The 21,321-nt window shown below is 36.5% G+C and overlaps 2 protein-coding genes across 10 annotated transcripts in view; one reads left to right on the top strand and one right to left on the bottom strand.

Moving 5' to 3' along the window:
* The window catches only part of NF1 (neurofibromin 1), a 199,382-nt gene that overhangs the window by 160,842 nt on the left and 17,219 nt on the right, over nucleotides 1–21,321 (top strand). For 7 of the 9 annotated variants that reach the window (XM_068910198.1, XM_068910203.1, XM_068910199.1 and 4 more), the window contains 17 exons: nucleotides 5,855–6,287; nucleotides 6,548–6,888; nucleotides 7,651–7,853; nucleotides 8,959–9,152; nucleotides 10,658–10,798; nucleotides 11,020–11,299; nucleotides 12,937–13,151; nucleotides 13,367–13,428; nucleotides 13,555–13,669; nucleotides 14,454–14,555; nucleotides 16,063–16,203; nucleotides 16,567–16,693; nucleotides 17,268–17,399; nucleotides 17,974–18,109; nucleotides 18,920–19,077; nucleotides 19,954–20,076; nucleotides 20,783–20,910. In XM_068910198.1, coding sequence (XP_068766299.1) covers nucleotides 5,855–6,287; nucleotides 6,548–6,888; nucleotides 7,651–7,853; nucleotides 8,959–9,152; nucleotides 10,658–10,798; nucleotides 11,020–11,299; nucleotides 12,937–13,151; nucleotides 13,367–13,428; nucleotides 13,555–13,669; nucleotides 14,454–14,555; nucleotides 16,063–16,203; nucleotides 16,567–16,693; nucleotides 17,268–17,399; nucleotides 17,974–18,109; nucleotides 18,920–19,077; nucleotides 19,954–20,076; nucleotides 20,783–20,910 — 3,031 coding nt within the window. The remainder of the gene's footprint in view (nucleotides 1–5,854; nucleotides 6,288–6,547; nucleotides 6,889–7,650; nucleotides 7,854–8,958; nucleotides 9,153–10,657; nucleotides 10,799–11,019; nucleotides 11,300–12,936; nucleotides 13,152–13,366; nucleotides 13,429–13,554; nucleotides 13,670–14,453; nucleotides 14,556–16,062; nucleotides 16,204–16,566; nucleotides 16,694–17,267; nucleotides 17,400–17,973; nucleotides 18,110–18,919; nucleotides 19,078–19,953; nucleotides 20,077–20,782; nucleotides 20,911–21,321) is intronic. The other 2 variants (XM_068910200.1, XM_068910201.1) reach the window with 2 other exon arrangements.
* Nucleotides 1,333–4,555, bottom strand: EVI2A (ecotropic viral integration site 2A). Its single transcript, XM_009690403.2, has 2 exons — nucleotides 4,419–4,555; nucleotides 1,333–2,257 (listed from the first exon to the last, which is right to left on the bottom strand). The coding sequence occupies exon 2, from the start codon at nucleotides 2,230–2,232 to the stop codon at nucleotides 1,474–1,476; it is 759 nt and encodes a 252-aa protein (XP_009688698.2). The 5' UTR covers nucleotides 2,233–2,257; nucleotides 4,419–4,555; the 3' UTR covers nucleotides 1,333–1,473.

Genomic DNA, 21,321 nt, shown 5'->3' with positions numbered 1-21,321 from the left:
CATGCTACAACTGATCTTCTTTAACCCAAGAAGTAGCCTGTGTGTATGGGACGGTGGTGGGGAATATGCTTCTCTGCATGTACTTCTGTTCGCTTTCAGCTTTGAGAAAACTTTCCTCAATGCAAGCCTTTGCTCCCTTATCCTTATTTGATTTTTTTTTCCCCAGAAAAATGGACATTTTGACACAATTTTATCTGGACGATATTATGGATGATAGAGCACACCTACAAGCAGGGAGAACACTCCTGGTGTTTTGTGTTTTTAACTATACTCTTTAATTAATAACATTGGCATTTTGCTTACAAGGTCTGGGAACAGAGGTTGCCATTTGTAGCATGTAGGTAGTAGAAGCCCTTCTCCTAGCTTGGGATGCTTAGCTATTTTCAAGCTTCTTGCTGTGATTGCATAGAGGTTGCTTAATGCATAATAGCTATATTTCTGGGAAAAGAAAATCTTTAGCAAGGTACACACTTAACAAAAAGTACACAAGTGGAAGAGCGGATCCTTACATTTTTGTCCTTTATTTGTATTGAAACAGAAATCTCGGAAATACGGGAAAGTCTCTAGCAGAATAAAGTAGCTAAAAGTTGTGGTAGTTCTTGAAGAAATTTTCAGCAGGTTCTAATTGATTGTATTAGGATAAAGTGGAGTGTGTTTCCATATGGATGGACCCATGATGTAAGAAATCACCTCTGATCAACAGAGAAAACATTTTTTGACTTGCAGCAAGTGTTGTAGAGATACAATCTTTTAAGTGTGTCTTCCATAATAATTTTGGGGGGAATATTATGAATTAGAGAAATAAGTTTTTAAATAACGTAAGTTTATGTGAACTTATGTTGTTAGTTTATTGGTGATAACAAACTGAAAGAATTCTTATGTTTTAACATATCGTAACAAACGTATATCCATGCATGGACTCAAAGCACAGTATATATGGTTGCTTTTGAACCAGATTGAGAGCAGTTAAGCTGGTTAGACCTTTTTAATAGGAAAAAAACTGAAAGGGCATTTTGAGACACGCTAGTTCCTGATTCAGTAACCGCAGCAAATAAGAGTGACTGCATTATGCTTCTGTTAAAATAGCCCCTTGGGTACCCCTATGTAGCACTTTGTGGCGTGGTATGTCTACTAGACTAACAGTCCTTTCCTTTTTACCCCTAATGATATTTGAGAATAGGCAATTTTCTGTCCTGTTATTTTACCCTGTTCAGCTCCTTCAACCATAATTTCTGGTCAAAGGAGTAGGACCAATCTTGACACTATTTCTAAAAGCTACTCAAAAACAATCTTACTCCCTTCTAGAACTACAAGATGCTGCAACATTCCTGTTATCATAAAACGAAAAACCCTATGTAAGATCTGAACTTAGTTTTCGTGTGTTACAATTCATATTGTTACTTGAAAGCTGAATTTTTGCCTCATATAAATGAGGTAAAAAGGTAAAAGCTGAGTTTTTACCTGAATACGATTTTAAATCTCAACTACAAAATTGGTTAAAATGCTTTCATGTGACTTTGGTTCATTGTTTTCCTGTTCATTAGCTGTTTTCTTAGTGAGTTTCTGAGTAGTTCCATCTTCAGTTCTGCTTTGCATTATGGCATCTCTCTCTGATATCAAGTCTTCCATTATCAAGTCAGTTCCAATTGCCTCCTTGGGCATCCTCTGCCATGTTCCTGCTGCAGTCGGCCATAAGCTGTTAGTAGCCAGAAAATCACCGTTGCTCCTGGGCATACGTTTTCCTTGTTTAGTTTTTTTGAGATAGGACATCTTGTTTGCTATTACGACTGTTGACAGAAATAAGAAGGTGCAAATAAGAATGAGTACTGCTATTACAATGAAGCAAATTAGTATAAGATGCTTGTTGTCTTCACAGGTTTCTTTTGTTGTAGTAGTCTTAAGTTTGGTGGTATTCCTAGGTCCTCCATTGGCAGAAACGGCACTTCTAGCAGGAGAAAATGTTGGAGGATTTGGGGCCATTGTTGAAGACGAGGACTGAGAGGCGGCTGGCTGCATTTCAAAAGTAGTCATTGTTTTACTGTTGAAATTGGTGCTTAAAGGCGAGTTTGTGTTAGCTTCAGTTGTGTTCAGGCTTCCACTTGGGTTTGGGCTGGTAGAATTCCAGCTGTCGTTTATAACCCTGGGATAATCGGTATGATTTGCACTTATATGCAAACAGAAAGAAAAGATTACAACAGCAAAGAAAGCAAAATGTTGTTTTCTGTGTCTCATTGTCTTCGTCTTCCTGTTTAGTTGCCTGCAAAATATAAATTATAGCATTAGTTTAGTAAATTCTAGATCTTAGAGGTTTGAGTCAGACTTCTCAGGGGATAGTAGACAGCTCTTTCGATGGACAGATATGTGTTGTAACTGGACATGTTTAGTGGACGTGGGAAGAGTTCAGCTGTTTGGAGTGCTATAAAAAGTAGGTGGTCTGGAACGTCATCTCTGAGACTGCTAACCTCTGACAATATGAGGCTCATAGAAAATATACGAAGATTAAAAGAGAACATGGAGGGAAGCAGAGGCAGGAAAGTGTTTCCTGTGAAGTACTCAGTGATGTGTAAATGTAGATGCAGACTGTTGTAGTTCCTTCTCTTTAAAGCTAACCATATTGCGTCTTTAACTTCATCACTTCTGCTTTTACGCAGTGAAGGGAGAAACCTATGTAAAATTTACAAAATATTCCTCTAAGTGACAGCAGTAGCTTACTTTAACTGGTTACATTTCTTATTGTTAGTGTAGCTGTCTGGAGTATTTCATAAATGCCTAGCAACAACTTTCTCCTCTAATTATTCTGCTTTATTGTAGGATATAGAGCCAGCGGGCAGTATATCACAGATGTACTTCTCACAGAGTTTTCTCACAGATACACTTCAAAGACTGTGTTTTTGTTAAAACTTCTGAGATTATGCCGATGGTATTAGCATTAGCGTGTTCCATTTTCCATTGTTGGATTATGCAAGTTTGTACCATAATCTTTACCCATAGAATCTGCCTGGAGGACAGGAAACTGATCTTTTGGTCACTCTGATGCAAAGGTAATAACTTTAAAATAATAGTGACAGATTAGGCAAGTAGTGAACCACTTCCAAAGCTGCCGCTTCAAGTTTGCGCAAGTGAGGCACCTTCAGAGCTTAGGGTGTATTGTGCCCTCAAATGTCTTTTTCACCTGTCTGTGTTAATAGAATGAAAAGTTGATTTCAAGTGTTACGTATTATATCTTGTTCAAATATAAATACTATAAAGAATGACCAGTAGTAAAAGTGCTATTTTCACAAATACGTTTCTTTCCAAAGGTATTACTTTAAGTTTAGGTAATCTTGAAATATGCTAGATAACGTTGCTTTTTGTCACAGTGAAAAGTTAGCATGCCTACCAAAGAACTTCACTCAGAAATCAGAAAGGTGATCTAGCCTATCTTTGCAAAATCTGAGCGGCAGGCCATATTGCCAAAATCCTCCAGCAAATCCTCCAGTGATATGCCTGATATGTAACCAAAGATAAACATGTGGGGCTGCCTGCTCACATGACAAAGGAACAGCAGAAGAAATATGTATCTTTTACTTTTCAGTTTACCTATGAAGTTAAAACTAGGCTCAGTTCTGAGAGGAATCTCATCTTTAAGTTTGAACTAGAAACAGTCTTGGTAATCAACTACAGCCCAGGTAGAATTTTTATCTTTATGTGGTGCAGGTTGTAGCATACTTGTAGCCTTGTAGCATACTTGGAAAAAAAAACAAAAAAACAAAAAAAAACAAAAGGCAACAAAGGTCAAACTTTTTTTTTTTGGGGGGGGGGGGGGAACATTTCAGAAATTTTCTGTATGGCATGGACTGGAATTTTTTAAATTGAGATTCATTTGCCAGTACAGTACATATGCACTCCAACATCTAATGTTACTGCCCAAGAGCTGCAACTGGGTTTCTGCCTGCTCCCTCCAAGAGTACAGTAAGTCCACTGTTAATTGTAGTATTCCACACCAGATGTGCTTTTCTTAAAAATAAACAAACTGATGATGTTAAGGGCTTCACTTAAAATTATCAGAGGAAAAAATCTGATCGTTAAAGAGCTGTTCTTCCCAGCTCAACCCTTTGTGCATAGGTATTGACAGGGTCTTCTGTCACTGCGCAGTAAGATCAGCAGTGCATAGGAGCAGCGGAGCTAAGTAGTGACTGTCACTGTTACTTCTTTTTTTGGAGTCTGTTTGTGAAAAATCTTTAACATTACTAAAAATACAAATGTTATGTTAGCTTCCTTAAATATATGATAATATTTTTATCTATTGCTACTGTCATAGATTAGTGTATTTGAGTTACTTGAACTATTGTAAAAACACCTTTGCATATAACTTTCTACAAAATCTAAGAAACTTTTGAAATTTAACTTAAAATAGGAGAAGAAAAATGTTCACTTACCTTGTCAAGCTGTAGTCAAAATAAAAGTGGTGCTGCAGATTTTTACTACTTTAACAAGAAGATTTCTTTGTGTATATATTTGCTGTCAGGATGCGACCATTAATGTAAAGCAAATAAACTTAGACGATGCTGGTATTTTTTTTAAACAAATCTGTAACTGAAATTATATGTCGTTTACTCTAAGTGGAGAGCTTAAAACCACAGAGATGACACACTTCCTTTTTGTAACAACCATACCATGACATGTTAGAGGGGAAAAACACCAGCTTGCCCAAATTAGCTCTCGGAGCAACAGGAAGTAACAGAGGAAAAAAAAAGGTCTCTTAGGCAGACGAGTATTCTACATTTATGAAATTTGTTTCGCTCGTTATCCTGTGCTCAGGTGGTTTTCCTCCAGGGTTATCAAGAGCAGAGTTCCACTGCAATCAAAACTACCTGTATTCTTCAAGTATATATTAGCTCTTTTCATAGTCTGTTGGTTTGCTTGAAAGACTTAAGGTGGTGTTCATTTGAAGCAGTTATAGGTGTTTAGAAGTACTTTAGGTGTTCACAAGCTACTGTTGAGTGTGTGTTTTTTTTTTTTTTAATTAATTCTTCCCAGTTGAATTTTACCTGCTATGCTATCTCTGGAAACTTGGTTGGTTTAGGCACATCCTATGTCCAATCTCATAAAATTCAGAGCATCATTAAATAAGAACAAAAAGTTCTTAATCTTTGTAGATTACCTGAATGTTTTTCTGGGAGAGGTCGTTCATAGGCACATCCTCTGTCCTACACAGAGGGCCGTTCTTAGAAACGCTCAACCAAGCATTGGAATGCAGTCTGTAGCAAATAGAATGAGTAGGAGATCCTTTGAGATGACTTTTTTTGTGTGTGGATGCTTAGTTAGGACAAGGCTACTGAAATAAATGGCTTTTTCCGCGTATAAAAATAGATGTAACTTGAATCCCTAGAAGGGTGACTAAGTTGGAGTTTGAAGGGCTATAGTATTTTACTTTTATTTTTAAAGAGACTCTTAATTCTTTTCTTGTAATCCAGTTTTGATTTGATTGATGCGCTGTTGGTCTCCAGCATGGATTTTATTTTTTGCCTTTGATTGAGAAGCTGAATAAACCTCCTGTTAATAAATCTCCTGTCTGGAGATTGCTATATGGTGGCTTGCATGGCACTTCAAAATGAACGTGAATTGAATCTGTATCGAAGTTGGCCCTCTAACCAAGTTTAACGCCCACTATGACAGATGAGCCATGACAGAATAATAACATATGCTTTTATGCTTTTAGTGCTAGTCCAATGTCATTGTTTTGGATTTATGGCATTTTTAGGATTTTGTTAAAGATCAATCTGTTTTAGTATAATAGTACATTTAACATACCACTCAAATATTTGTGATGTGGGTGTAACAAGTGAACAATGTCTTTCCTCTTTTCTTACAGATTCAAGACTGGTCAGATCAATGGGGATTTACTGATATACCATGTCCTGCTAACTCTGAAGCCATACTATGCAAAGCCATATGAAATTGTAGTGGACCTCACACACGCTGGCCCCAGTAATCGTTTTAAAACAGACTTTCTTTCTAAATGGTTTGTAGTTTTTCCAGGCTTTGCTTATGAAAATGTCTCAGCAGTTTTTATTTATAACTGCAATTCTTGGGTCAGAGAATACACCAAATACCATGAAAGGCTCCTGACAGGTTTAAAAGGAAGCAAAAGACTTATTTTCATAGACTCTCCAGGGAAATTGGCAGAGCACATTGAACATGACCAGCAGAAACTCCCAGCAGCAACCTTGGCTTTGGAGGAGGACTTGAAAGTGTTTCACAACGCTCTCAAACTGGCTCACAAAGACACCAAAGTTTCTATTAAAGTAAGGTCTCTTTAACTCTGTTCCTAGTGAATTGTTATATTTTGATAAGGGTTTGAATATGATTTTACTGTCTCTTAATTCTTCTCTCTAAGGTTTTTGAGGAGAAATCCCAACTTATTAGTATGTCCACTTTAGGAAGTGTAACATTTGTTATGGTTTCTTATGTTTAACTTTCTAAAATAGAAGTGTCAAACTTTTTTTCCTCTCTCTTTGTGTTGTTAACCAATGGTGCTGAAACATTCTTCTGTTCTCTTTTTAAGGTTGGATCTACAGCTGTGCAGGTGACATCAGCAGAACGAACAAGAGTCCTGGGACAAACAGTATTTTTAAACGATATTTACTATGCCTCAGAAATTGAGGAAATATGTCTTGTTGATGAGAACCAGTTTACCTTGACCATTGCCAACCAAGGCACGCCACTGACTTTCATGCATCAGGAGTGTGAAGCCATTGTTCGGTCCATCATTCATATACGGACACGGTGGGAGTTGTCGCAACCGGACTCCATCCCGCAGCATACTAAAATTCGCCCTAAGGATGTTCCTGGAACACTACTGAACATAGCACTGCTCAACCTGGGAAGTTCAGACCCCAGTTTGCGGTACAGATCTTTTAAATTAATACCAATTTTGGTCAAAAATGTGAATTCTTTCCAAGTTTTTCTTGAGAGTAACAAATCTCTCTTGAGCAAAACAATTTTTTCTTTCATCACAGCTCCACAAACTTAAAACGTACTTTTTAATAAGTCTAAGATTTTTCTGAAGAGATCAGCTTTTCTGTAGCTAAAGAAAAACATTCGTGTCGTCTGAATAACTGAAGGGATTTAGGAAGTTTAATTTCTAGTTATAAAGAAAAATACTTATTCTTTGCAACATATGGTTGTTAGGCAGGTTTGATTTTCATAGGGTTGAACTTCTTGCTGAATACCTTGGGAGCTGTATATCCTAGAACAGGACAGGCTCCTGTCAGAAAGGACCATCTCAAAATGGATATTGGCTCGGTGGAAGCGTTGGGGCCCTTGGCTAGTTCTCTCCCAGCAGCTCAGGTGCACTTAGAAATACTTAGACTTTCCCAAGCCTGAATGCCGCTCTGACAAGTCCAGTACAGAGTCCTTCAACCGTATTCTTTAACCTCATCAGAGATCACTTAAAACAAGTGGAGGAGTAACCTCTGCAAATGCTGTTTTCTCTGACCCTTAATGGGTGCAGGGAAAAAGTTCAGGGTTTAAGTATAGTCCCTTATATAGCAATATTGATTTGATGTTTAAAATGCTGGCATCGCTGCTGTGATGTTTTAGTGTGACGCCAATAGTTTAAGACATATGAAAAAAGTATTACAAGTCGCATTGTCTGCTTTGTTTCAGGTCTGCTGCCTATAATCTTCTGTGTGCCTTAACCTGTACTTTCAATTTAAAGATTGAGGGCCAGTTACTGGAAACTTCAGGTCTGTGTATTCCTGCCAACAACACCCTCTTTATTGTGTCTATTAGTAAAACTCTTGCAGCTAATGAGCCACACCTTACCTTAGAGTTCTTGGAAGAGTGTATTTCTGGATTTAGCAAATCTAGTAAGTAACACTAGTATTCCTTAGTGCTAACCATGAATTTGAAAAGCGTTAAGTTGGTAGCTGTCTGTCTTTGTTAATTAAGCTATCTAATGTTACTGAGTCACAGTAAGGTTAAATTGCAAATGTTTTCTAGAGCAGGTTTAGATGGGTTTTCAAGATTGTTCATTTGTTTCTTAATAACCAAGTTGTATAATACTCTGAAGCCCAGCAGTATCATGAAATGGACTAGAACCTGTTGGAGCAAAAACATTGCTTCACTGGCACATTTGAATATGCCCTTTCATATCTGATGAACTAGATTTAAAAAAAATCCGTCTTTTTAATTTCAAAATGAATGTTGGAACAAGCTTCACTAGACATCTCAATGGTTTGGAATGAGTAGGTTAATTCAGAGAGATCACAATACAAGCTATTTGTTTCATATGGCAGTTGATAGTTTTGTACAGTATGTACTTTGGATAGATCCATATCAGGTGGTTGTTAATTCACCAGAAATTTTGCAGAACAATACTCAGTCTGTCCGTTATAGTGACAGTTTTGGACTCTAGAAGATGCATACATGAGAGCTGCAAGACTTTTCAGTCACACTGATATTAATCCTTTCAGATTATTTCTGTCTCTTTTAATTGTAAACCTGGTTCTGTTGCATTATTTTAGTTGTCCTGTTTTCCAGGCATAAAACAACCTCAACTTTAGTGTAGAAAGCGGTATAGAATACATTCTCAAGAGTTTAAAAAAGAAAAAAGAAAAGAAAAGGGGGAAAAAAAAGAAAAATAAAAAAAAGAAAAATATCTTAAGTCCTGTCTAATACTGAGTTTACACATCTTTACCTCTCACCTCTTAATAGGATATTAAAATGTCAAGTCTCCTTTCTGGATTCCTACAGAAGTTTCTTGGATGTCATTATTAGAGTACGTTCCTTCTGAAGCTTGTCTGATTGCCCAGTGGTATTTGATCAGGTGTTCCACCAACTTGCATTCACCCATTTTTAGATAGTAATTATTTTAGACAATGAAATTGAAATGAAAAGTGCTTGCAAATAATTATTTGCATATAAATAGAAACCAGTGCTGGTTTTGTGTTACAAAGTGAATTTTTATTTCAGGTATTGAACTGAAACATCTTTGTCTGGAGTACATGACTCCCTGGTTATCAAATCTAGTCCGATTCTGTAAACACAATGATGATGCCAAGCGCCAGCGAGTCACTGCTATCCTTGATAAGCTTATAACAATGACTATAAATGAAAAGCAGATGTATCCTTCCATTCAAGCTAAGATATGGGGAAGTCTTGGACAGGTACAGATTCTCCATAATTTATTGCAATTTATTTGCCAGCAGCAAATTATAGTGTTTTTAATCACTTAAAAATAAAATGGATCTTGACAGGACCAAAGTATATTAGTGGTGTGGAGAGAAGAGTGTAAGTTTCTTTTCTATAAAATACTTTATAAAATGATTAATTACTCAACTCTGGCTTTTAGGAACATGTTTCTGGCCCCTACTGAGATTTGAACATTGAAAGTCTTTGATATTAGTCATAAATATTTCATCAAGACCCCTGAATGCATGGGTATTGAATCGAAAGAACAAAGTACTTGTGCATTCAGAGGTATGTTAGGTTTATGGCATGAAAGAACTTTTCTGTTTTGCTGTTTGAACTTTTAAAACAGAAACATTTGGATAAAATTAATAGAATGTCAAGCCTTGTCCTGCTGATCATTAACTTAAAATTAACACTTTTACCAATTTCTATCCATTCTGCTCCCAAAGAAAAGAAAATAAAGCTGCAATTCATGAAGGAAATTTCCAGAGAAATGAGACCTGCTTTACTTGCTATGACCATGCTTGCTCACAAGCTTCTTATCAACTTTGTTATCATACCTTTTTTTTTTTTCCCCCCCTATCATGTTCTCTAAACTGATACAGCCCAGCATTGCAAAATTACTTTTGGAGAATGTGGGGATATTCTCAAATGAATGCATGAGCTCATTTTTTTGCTTGGTCCACTTAGACTAATAAATCAATGAATTTTGCAAACTTGAATGATGCTGAGAGCAATTTGATTGCCATATCCAGTATGAAAGTATATTAACAGTTAAATGTGGAGAACATGAAAGTAGAGGATGAAATATTCCACAGAAGTTGGTGGGAATTTTATCATTGGCTTAGTTGACCAGAATTTCAACCAAGTTTATGCACATAACAATGAAATGAAAGCTGAATTTGAATTGTACTGAAATAGAACTAATCTTAGCCCACATATCACATTCAGATAGTTCTCTGTGTACTTACTCAGCTTTGATTCTTAACTGCATATATTAAATATGTGGGGTTTTTTGTACCTGATAAGGAACATGTTTATTGGTAGCTGTACTCATGCATGGCTAGTCCTCTAAGCAAAATATTGATTGATAAGATCTTGTTATTTCTTGGAAGTATGGGGTTGGGGTTCCCCCTTCAAATTCAGTTTCTTGTTATTAGGACCGGTACTTTATGAATAGTTCCAATTTAAAATGGAAAATAAAATAGAAATAATACAACCCAAATTTCAGCTTCTCCACAGTTGTGAAGCATGCATTTCAATTTGGAGTAAATTCTGATAGAATTAATCTTTATGCTTCTACTATTTAAACTAGACTTTTTTTTTTTTTCCAAAAGGATAACAAATCATTATAACATGCTTTAGTTTATGCTAGTTATATATCTGCAGCTAAAAATGAATGATTGCTTATTCAAAAAGCTGATTACTGCAGAAAAATGAAGTTAGTGTAACTGTTATTAACAATTTTTTTCTCTAACAGATAACAGATCTGCTTGATGTAGTGCTGGACAGTTTCATCAAAACTAGTGCCACAGGAGGGTTAGGATCCATAAAAGCTGAGGTTATGGCAGACACAGCTGTAGCTCTTGCTTCTGGAAATGTGAAATTGGTTTCGAGCAAAGTGAGTGCCTCTTTGGCTTGATTTCCCCTATATAGTAATTTTACCTGAGATGATAACGTGTCACTGCTTTCTGATAACTAAGTACAGGCAATAATGCAACAAGCGTTATAAAATGTGTTCCTAGCAACAGAATAATTCCAGTGTTAAATTATAATGGCTTTTGACTGAAGTTTTTAGCTCTGCTCTTCATTTGATTAAAATAAATGGTTGCTCTCTTTCAGGTAATTGGAAGGATGTGTAAAATAATCGACAAGACCTGTTTGTCTCCAACTCCTACGTTAGAGCAGCACCTAATGTGGGATGATATTGCTATTCTAGCACGTTACATGCTGATGCTCTCCTTTAACAATTCTCTGGATGTGGCGGCACATCTCCCCTACCTCTTCCATGTGGTCACTTTATTGGTGGCTACTGGTCCCCTTTCTCTCAGAGCTTCCACTCATGGTCTGGTTATCAACATCATCCATTCTCTGTGCACTTGTTCACAGCTTCACTTTAGTGGTAAGTTTTTGTCAGATATTACATTAAGATGATTGCTGCTTTAGTTTGTTTTAAGAAATATTTGAGGTGTCTTTTCCTCACTTTCATGAAGTCATTGTATATCGCACCACTAATGGGACTAAGATATCTTTTCAGGTTGACACTGAAGATAAAAAATCCTAATGTAGACTAGGATAGACAAGGCCAGAGTTGCTTTGGGATTGATTTTTAGCTTGGTGGAAAAATGTTGATGGCAACCTGTGTGCCTGTGATTACCAAAAGTTAAAAAATATAAATGAGTTGAAATATTTACCCTTTACCGTAACAGTTCTGGAATAACCTATTGCTTTGCAGCATATAAAACGATAAAACAGCTGCTGAGATGAGTAACTGAAACGAAGGGAGAGGTTTAGTAAGCCTTAGCAATTAACTAGAAGCATTCTGTGAGTGGTGAAGATTAATTTTCAGTGATGTTAGGAAATCTTTTTGAAAGTTTGAAAATACCGTGTTGCTATTCAGCTTGCACCAGAATAAGAATATAAGCTAGAATAGATGAATAGAATAGATAGCATGGAGTTAAAATATGACTATCTGGTTAAGAGCAGGTGCATAATTAAAATTGTTTATATAACTGGTTTCTGAAAAAGGGAAGGAGGAAGTATCAATGAGTATCTGTAATGCAGATAAAGGAGAAAATAGTTGTGCTAAAACTGGCTGATGTACCTCTTTTGAATGGTTGCATAATGTGATAACAAAAATATCACTTACATAAGGCAGTTGTGAAACTATACTGTTAAAGCAGGTATTTTGCATATTGCTGTATTTTAGCGGTTGTAAAATAATTAAAATTGAAACGCCTATATTAGTGAATATATAGCTGTTGTTTGTTATCACAGAAGTACAGTGTAAAACCAGGCTAGATTTTGTGCAGAAATATTTAAATGTTTATGTAATTTTGTTTTTTTAATATCTGAAGGCTCATTTTAGAGAGAGAGAGAGAGAACGAGAGAGCATCTGCATGTGACTAAAGAGAAACACACACACACTCACTCTCTCACTCACTATTTAAAAAAATAAAAAATAAACAAGCTTTGCCATGAGCCCCAGAGAGAAAGGCAAGCCTTCCTATTTAAACAATGAATTTGAAGTACACTGAAATGAAATGAAAGTTCAGATTTGTAAAAATATTCAGCGCTAGTAGCAGGACCTACATTTTCCCAAGTGCTCAGCTCTGTATTTTCCTCTGATTTAAATGGCTTTCTTCACTTTAGTGACAGAGCCAAAAACAGAATTTGATTGCAGTTTGAGCTCCCAGTACTGTTGGTGTTTCAAGCCAGGAACTCTCCAGGTTTCCGTTTTGGGAACCAATTTGAGGAGAAACCTCATAGAACCACCTCTTTAATCAAATTCCTTTCTACCTGTTTTAGCAATGCACATTCCTGGTGCCTGCAGGTGCAGCAGTCTGTGCAGTAGCCCACGGTTCTTGTGGCACGTGTGGAGACAAGTAGCAAAGAAAACAGTACTGGAATGCACAAAATGATATATAGGATGATTATCTCCTTTTGTTTTCATGGGAGGGTGAGCTTAGCGGTGTTTAAATGTGAATTGAATTTCAGTGCGTTAATTCTAATATGTAAAAAAAAAAATGTATCCAACAGAGGAGACCAAGCAAGTGTTAAGGCTGAGTTTGACCGAGTTCTCTCTGCCCAAATTTTATTTGCTGTTTGGAATCAGCAAAGTGAAATCAGCAGCAGTCATTGCCTTCCGATCCAGCTACCGAGATAGGTCATTTTCACCCGGTTCCTACGAAAGGGAGACTTTCGCACTGACTTCGCTGGAAACAGTTACTGAAGCTTTGTTGGAGATCATGGAGGTATGTAGTTCAAAACAAAGGAAATTTCCCTTAGGGTTGAATGGCATTACTTACTATGCTGTTTGCCTGCATGAAAGTGTGAGATGTACCTCCCGTGATGTGGTAATAAATATTTAAGCAACTGACTTAGGAGAGCTAAAATAACTGCACGTTCTAAATTTAAAAAATACTTTGTCTTAATGTTGCGTGTATTCTAACAATGTAATTCTTCTTAGGCTTGTATGAGAGATATTCCAACGTGCAAGTGGCTGGACCAGTGGACTGAGCTAGCTCAAAAGTACGTTGTAGATCACAAAACGTAAACCCTACCTGCCTGTGCAGCACGCTTACAATTCTCACCTTTTTATTATACAGCCTGTTTGTTGTGTGTTTGTTTAATATAGTGTACTTTGTTTCTTCACAGGTTTGCATTCCAATATAATCCATCCCTGCAGCCAAGAGCACTTGTTGTCTTTGGCTGTATAAGTAAACGTGTGTCTCATGGACAAATAAAACAAATAATCCGAATTCTTAGCAAGGTATATGGGTCTATGTCTGTTTTCCTTTGTGACTCATAAAATAACTAAAAATGTTTATCTTACCATGAAATGTAGAACTCGGAATAATTTGAGGACAAGTACGTTCTTCCCATGTATTCTTACACAAAGCTACCTAATAGGAAATTTAGTTTTTGGAGCCCTAGCTTTTTACTTTAAATCAATTTGGCGGCAGTAAGTTTCATCAGTGCTGCTGCTTCTAGAATAAAAGTAGTATTTGTCAACGTTGAGCTTAAAATTTGAGACACTAAGATTGATCCAGAAAAGTCAGCATTTGAGTAAATGAGAAATGTTAAGACACTTAGCTGCATCTGCATTGTTTACAGCTTCCTTTTTAAGGAAGTTCATAATGTAATGCGTTAAAAATAAATGCAATAAAGAGCAGACCAAGAAGGTTATCTTACATAGCAGGTGAACAGTGTGCTAAAGATGTTTCCTTTAAGTATTTCATTTGAGTTTTATAGACAGAAAATTTAATTGAATAGTGTCTAAATTGTAGGAGAGCTATTCTCTACTACTTACATCCTGTCCTGCACCCTCACCCCTCACTTTTTTAATATACATTGTGCAATTATTTTCAACAGTACACATATCACTTCTCTCTGTATCTTAATTGGTAAAACTCCTTGAGAATGCATTTAAAATGAGTTCAGGCCTTGTAAACTAATTGAGAGCTACACTTACTGTTTAGAACTTTGATGTTCTTTTTACAAAGCAAAATCTAATTATGGATTCTATTTCTTATTATTACTTTTTCTACAAAAAGGGACTTGAGAGCTGTTTAAAAGGCCCTGATAATTACAACAGCCAAGTTCTAATAGAAGCTACGGTTATAGCACTCACCAAGCTGCAGCCTCTTCTTAATAAGGTAAACAACTGTTCTTTAGAGTAAACAGGGAACAATTTTTATAAATTAAAATTATAATTATGGGTGTCACCTCAAAAAATATAAATTAGTGATGTGGTATCCAAAGTTCACACTTCACTGCCACGACTCATGCTCTAAAGTCCTACGTATGGGAAATATGTCATAGAAGCTTGAATGTGAGACTTCTGCAAAAGCTTTAAAAATGCTTTAGAACGTACCGTTCTGCTTCGTCAAACTGGGCAGTAGCCACGTAGGCAAAGACCATACCACAGTCTGCCTTCATTCCTCCCCAAAACTCTTTGGTCGTGGCTTTCAAATGTATGACTGCTAATATATGCCTTTCGGATCATGGCTTGTAATAAATGTTAGTCTCATCTGATTTGAAAATAATTTAGCCATCTGTATATTACTTTCAAGTGCTTAACTTGAAGCATAGCAGCATACCAGTAGGCACACCATTATGAAACAGCTTGAAATTTCCTTGTGGAATTGTATTGTCACACACAGCTAAAAGGACCCAGTACGTTTAAAAGAAGGGCCAAGTTCTTGAAAGGGATTTTTAGAGAGCACGGTTGAGTCGGCAGCTTCCCATTTGTTACTGTATTTTCAAATGTGCTCAAAAAAGAAAGTAACTTTGGTATTCTTGGCAAGGGCATTTGAAAGGCTTGTTTAATATGCCTGTTTGGCTTTTATTCACATAGCCAAGAAATTTAAGCACAGTTTGTTAATCTTCTTGATTTCACTCTGTTTTGCCCTTTCCTTGATAACTTTGCATAGACAGTGCTGTCTGAGCCATCTGGATAGCATTGTAGCATTTTAAAACTAACAGTGAGTCCCAGTGGTAACAGCTGTGATATGCTGCTTGAACTTCTGATGCTTTCTTTCCCTCCTATTAGTATACCATGAGCTTACCCTGGAAATGCAGCTGGCTGACTTAATTGTCCTTTACAAGCCATCCTGGTCTTCCACTGTTAGTATCGCACATTATTTCCGTATATAGTGTTTTGTAGAGAGTGTTACAATGAAGAGCGTTATGCATCTACTGTTAGTAAAGAAAGGGTCCAGGATTTGTTGAATGCCAGCTCTTTCTGCATACATTTTCAGATTTAGAGATGAAATTGCCAGCGAGCTATATATGCAGAATTGCAATCTATTTTCATGTGTGCTCAAATTGGTAATGAAAGAGGCATTATTGTTCAGTCTGGCGCAGTGCAATATGCATCTGATGTATTTGTGAGCCAGGGAAGGGGTATAAGAGAGAAGCAATGGTTTAAAAAAAAAAAGAAATTGATTTACCTTGAACTTTCACTTGTGAAGTGCATCAAGACTACAGGTTCATAGGAACATTCATTTTGTTCTCAGGTTGGATGTATTTGAGGAGAGAACTTGTTACAAGAAGGATAGTAACGTATGGCATATACAAAACCATGTATTAGTGTACTATTTCTCTTTCAGTTATAGGAGCTGACATGAAAATGAAATCATGATATTTTCTTTTGCTTTCTAGGACTCTCCTATGCACAAGGCCCTCTTTTGGGTAGCTATGGCAGTACTTCAGCTAGACGAAGTAAACCTGTATTCAGCAGGTACAGCGCTACTTGAACAGAATTTGCATACCTTGGATAGCCTTCGGGTATTCAATGATAAGGTAAACAAGTCCTCTGTTAGTAATCAGCTGTGATTAAACCTTAGCTTATGTAAGTAATTAGATCTGTTAAAAGGGAAGAACATTCTTTGTCCTCATGATCACTAGTTACACAACTAAAACTGGAAATTGCATTGCAAATAAGTCTCATTTGAGTAACATCAAAAGTAAAACCGCAATGTAGAGATGAAGCTTGTGGTATTTGTTCCAAACTAGAACATAAATATATAGGTATGTTCTAGTCAAGACTGTATTTGTTTTTTTCAGGTAAACTCTTAAAATTATTATATTTTGTCACTTTTCAAAAATTTGAGGTATAACTAACTTTCAATGAGATACTCTTATATTTTATTTTGCCTGGGTCAGAGCCCAGAAGAGGTGTTTATGGAGATCAGGAGACCACTGGAATGGCACTGTAAGCAGATGGATCACTTTGTTGGGCTAAATTTCAACTCCAACTTTAATTTTGCGCTAGTGGGACACCTTCTGAAAGGTAAGAGCACGTTTTTCTTTTCATTTTACATGTCACACTCTTAATTCAGAAACAAAAACAAGCCCAAGGATAAAGGAAGGAAAAATTATGTGGTTGATTTTAAGAAATTTATTCCAGCTGCTTGGATTGCAGAGTAGATACAAAATTAAACGTCCTTTGACTAAAGGACTTTGCCACAGTCCCTTTATAAAAGTCCTACCAAGGTTTTTAGTGCAGCTGAACTGTCATGGGATGCGTGACTGCATTTGCTGCTGTTCTTCACTTCCTTCTTTAAGAATGCTTTCTTTCTCCATGTGTTTGACTGTATTCAGGCTTTCTGTTTATTATAGGAGATTGATTTGTGAGAAAATAGATATAAGCACAGACATTTGAAATGATGTGATTTTTGGAGGAGGGACATAAAAAATATTTTCTTGAATGTGCAGTTTCTATTAGTGTTGCTTGCATGCCCTCTCTATAAAGTTTCCTGAGAACATACTGAAAAATATTTTAAGTATTTTAAAAATATTAATGCTTCATAAATATTCATTCCAAAATTAAACACAGTATTTGGTTTCTTAACCTCATTTCTTAGGGTACAGGCATCCTTCTCCTACTACTGTAGCAAGAACTGTAAGGATTTTACATACACTACTAGCCCTGGTTAACAAACATAGGAATTGTGACAAGTTTGAGGTGAACACCCAAAGTGTGGCTTACCTAGCAGGTAAAATTTAAAAAAAAAAAAAAAAAAAAAAAGCAACATACATTTAAACTTGTGCTAACTGAAAAGGAATGGGGTATTGTGGGAATCATTTGTGGTTTTAGGCTGATAAAATTTTACCAGCGTTGTACATCAACGTCACTTGTATTGAAGACAAACAAGAGCCTGGGTTAGGCTGGGGTGCATCAGCAGAAGCTCATTGCGTACTGAAGGCTTACCAGCTGAGTGAGCTCAGCACATGAGCTACCGTGCAACTTTGAAAATACTTCAGGGAGGCTGAGGGTTTTTTGGATTAAATACTTAAGTGTGTGCCTTAAAGCATTCAAATTTCTAGTTGTCTAGAAATAGGAAATTTTGACCATATGAGGGAGAATGTTTAAACCAGTAATTCTAACTGGTTGGGAAATAAAACTTTTTTTTAATCACCTGTTTTTAATATATACGTTTCAGTAAGCTATGGTTACATTTCAAGAGACTTTTGTATTAAGCAAAAAATTCCAATTGATGGAGTATTGTTTGCATTCTTCACTGTGTTTCTGTCTTGGAAAACTTATGTTAGCTTTCTTTGAATTTTTAGCTTTGCTGACAGTATCTGAGGAAGTTCGAAGTCGCTGCAGCCTAAAGCATAGGAAGTCTCTCTTGTTGACAGATGTTTCAATGGAAAATGTTCCTATGGATACATATCCCATACATCACAGTGACACTAGCTATAGGTCAGTTATTTCACTTTTAGATAAGTTATCCAAATTTTAATGTCTGTTTCCTTTAAGTTATCTAAAGGTAACCTGTGGTATGTTGAAAACTAGAACCCATGTTCATAACCATAAATTAACATACAGCTGCATGTTAGTGCTCCAAACCAATATGCTACTTATACTGTGCTCAAGAGTCACAGGGAAATTTGGGTAGCCAATTCCTGTAGACTTCATTTTGAGATCCATAAAGCTATTTCAGAGCTTAACTGGTCTGATGGTTCTTAAGCTTTTTGCTGACCTCTTTCCACAAGACTTTTTCACCCTATTTTTCATCTATATGTTAAAACCCAAATTCTCTTTGCCCTTTTAAGGGCCTCAAGGCCAATACTAAGTAATCACTTATTGCCTTTCATTAGAAAATATTGACATCTGATAGCCTATCTATAAACAGCCACAGAGATAAGCTAGGGAATCAACCTGTAAGTGACACGGAGAGCCTGATTTTCTCATTAGTCTATTTTTTTTGCATCCAGTATGGAGTAGCTGGTAATTAAATGTTGTTCATCTTGCCTCATAGATTGATTTGCATCTGTTCTGTTTCGTTGTTTGAGTTCTCTTTTGCATTTCGTTTATATCGGATTGTTAGTTTTCACCTGCTTGAACATTTTTGTAAGCAAAGTAGTTGCTCTTTCCTAATATGTATTTCTGAGAGAATATTCTGTTAGGAAAGATATTTTTAATAAAGGATACTTTGATTAGTTGAAAAATTTATGCCTAAATTTGCACAGTTTTAAGGGTTTTCTCAATTTAATTTCTCTGCCCTTTCAGGACACTAAAGGAAAATCAACCATGGTCATCACCAAAGGGGTCAGAAAGACATCTGGCTGCCAGTTACCCGACAGTGGGACAGATAAGCCCTCGAACACGAAAATCCATGAGTTTGGATATGGGGCAGCCTTCACAAGCCAACACTAAAAAGCTTCTAGGTTGTTAAGATACCTAATTTGCTAACTTGTCTACAGAAAATCCCAGGAAGTGTTACTGGAGAAAAATAATTCTTACATTTGTTCTGACTTTAAGTGCCTATTCCTAATTCAAAGGAATGTATGCAGTTTCTATAAAATACAAATTACAGAACACAGTACAATTAAAGAGCAAATTCAGTTCTTTTGATCAGAGAAAGGGGAGGAGCATGACACTCAAAATGCGCATGTTGAAGTGACAAAAAAAAAAAAAAAGATATTCCAGATGTTAAAGAGTCACAGTACTAATTCTTTGCCAGCAGCCCTCTTACAGCAAAGCCAGTAAGTTGAATACCTTAGCTTATGTTAGAAGAGATGGTTCCAAAACATTTTAGAAGTTTTGGAAGCAATCTAATTTTTATTCATGGCTTCTCAATGCATCAGGGTTGCAAGCAAAATCTTAATATTGGAGAGACAAGATGACTTGTTTAACATAACTTATGGTTACACTTTTACACTGTATGTTATATATGGAAGAACGGAGGCACTTCTCTCATCACAATCCTATTACTGCTTCCTTTTCAGTAATCACATTTTGGCATGTTTATTCAATGTAACGTGTTTACCGAGGAAACCATAGCATGCCCATAGCTTACATATTTGAATAAATTGCATGCTATACTCATATGTATTGTGAAGCATTTTGGAAACTGCGATGGAGAGCGGCATGGTGTGACTGTATTTTCTCTACCACCACTGAGAATGGTGAAAATGTCCCCAGATTCCTATCAATATGTTGTAGATAACTTAGCCAGAAAAATACACATCCTGCAAATCAGAAACACTTACAGTATGGATTTAGCTTCAATGTTTTTTAATTTCCTGATAAATTGTTTTTAGGTACAAGGAAAAGTTTTGACCATTTGATATCGGACACAAAGGCTCCTAAAAGGCAAGACATGGAATCTGGAATCACAACGCCCCCCAAAATGAGGAGAGTAGCCGAAAATGATTATGAAATGGGTGAGAAACAGGACTCACATTTTAAGAATAATGCTGATCATAAATGCCTTGTATATATATATACAAAGGATTATTTCTAAATTCAATGTTTATTTGCCTGGGTTACTACGAGGTAAGGGATAAGTATCTTTCTTAACGGCATCTGGAGAGTGCAGTCTTCTGTATCACTGGCAATTGAGATTTGAATTAGAGTTTGCTCAGTTTGCAGATCCAGAATAAGGGGCAGCTATAAATTACAGCAAACAGGAGTGAAATGAAAGAAATGAAATTTGGCTTTCTATAAGTGACTAAGCCCTATGTGCAGATTTTTGCACGAGATGCAATATGACCTAACGCCTAGAATGCCTCTCTTCATCTTCTCCCCCATCTGCTTCCTGTGCCCCCACCCCCAATTGCAATGCAAGACCAGGGGGTTCTGGTGTGTCTGATATTGGTCTGCTGCCTGACCCTGAACATGTTAATTATCACCCCTGGGCCTGTATTTCACTGAATGGGAAATTGGGGTTATTGCTTACCATCTAATAATACATCCCATGTGACAATCTAGCACTACTAGTATTACAGCATCATTGTTGCTTTTACACTTTATGAAAAGACTGGTGAACTCTGAAGCTTATGTATGACTGAAGTTGTTGTGCAAGAACTAATTCTATTTTGGTTTTGGTTTATTGCACTTTGGATGAGTTGTTCTTTTTCTATCTGGCAGAAACCCAGAGAATATCACCGCAGCAACACCCACATCTACGAAAAGTTTCTGTTTCTGAATCAAATGTCCTCCTAGATGAAGAAGTTCTGACTGACCCAAAAATTCAAGCACTCCTGCTTACAGTTCTTGTAAGCCTACTTTCTGCATATTATAATGCATTATTTTCTGATGATCTTTTATCTTCAAAAGAAGCACGCGTTCTTTACAGTATATCTAAATTCACATGGATCAGAATCAGTATGTGATGTGCAATGGTATTCTTCTCTTGCCATTCTTCAAACTTTCTAGGAATCACTTTTAGGGATGAATCACAAAATCTGTAAGAGCAAATACTGAACTTTTATTATTCTGTATTTTTCTGTGGAACATGTCCTACAGTTGTCCCCTTTTCCTGGGGGAGAGATAACAGAAACTAATTTTATATAATAAGAGGATGTTATATATGGTATTTAAAAAGTTAAGAAATGAAAATTGTTGGAATTCCAGCATAATTCAGTTTAAAGTTTAGCTACTGGTAATAAAGCTTCCCGTATGATAGT

This window comes from Struthio camelus, chromosome 16 (genome assembly GCF_040807025.1).
Source record: "Struthio camelus isolate bStrCam1 chromosome 16, bStrCam1.hap1, whole genome shotgun sequence".
In the NCBI taxonomy this organism is placed as follows: domain Eukaryota; kingdom Metazoa; phylum Chordata; class Aves; order Struthioniformes; family Struthionidae; genus Struthio; species Struthio camelus.
Note: the sequence above shows the minus strand (reverse complement) of the source record. Positions and strands in the feature narration are given on the sequence as shown.

Excerpts from the sequence above, each read along its gene's own strand:
- EVI2A (XM_009690403.2), bottom strand. The coding sequence starts at position 2,232 with ATGAGACACAGAAAACAACATTTTGCTTTCTTTGCTGTTGTAATCTTT.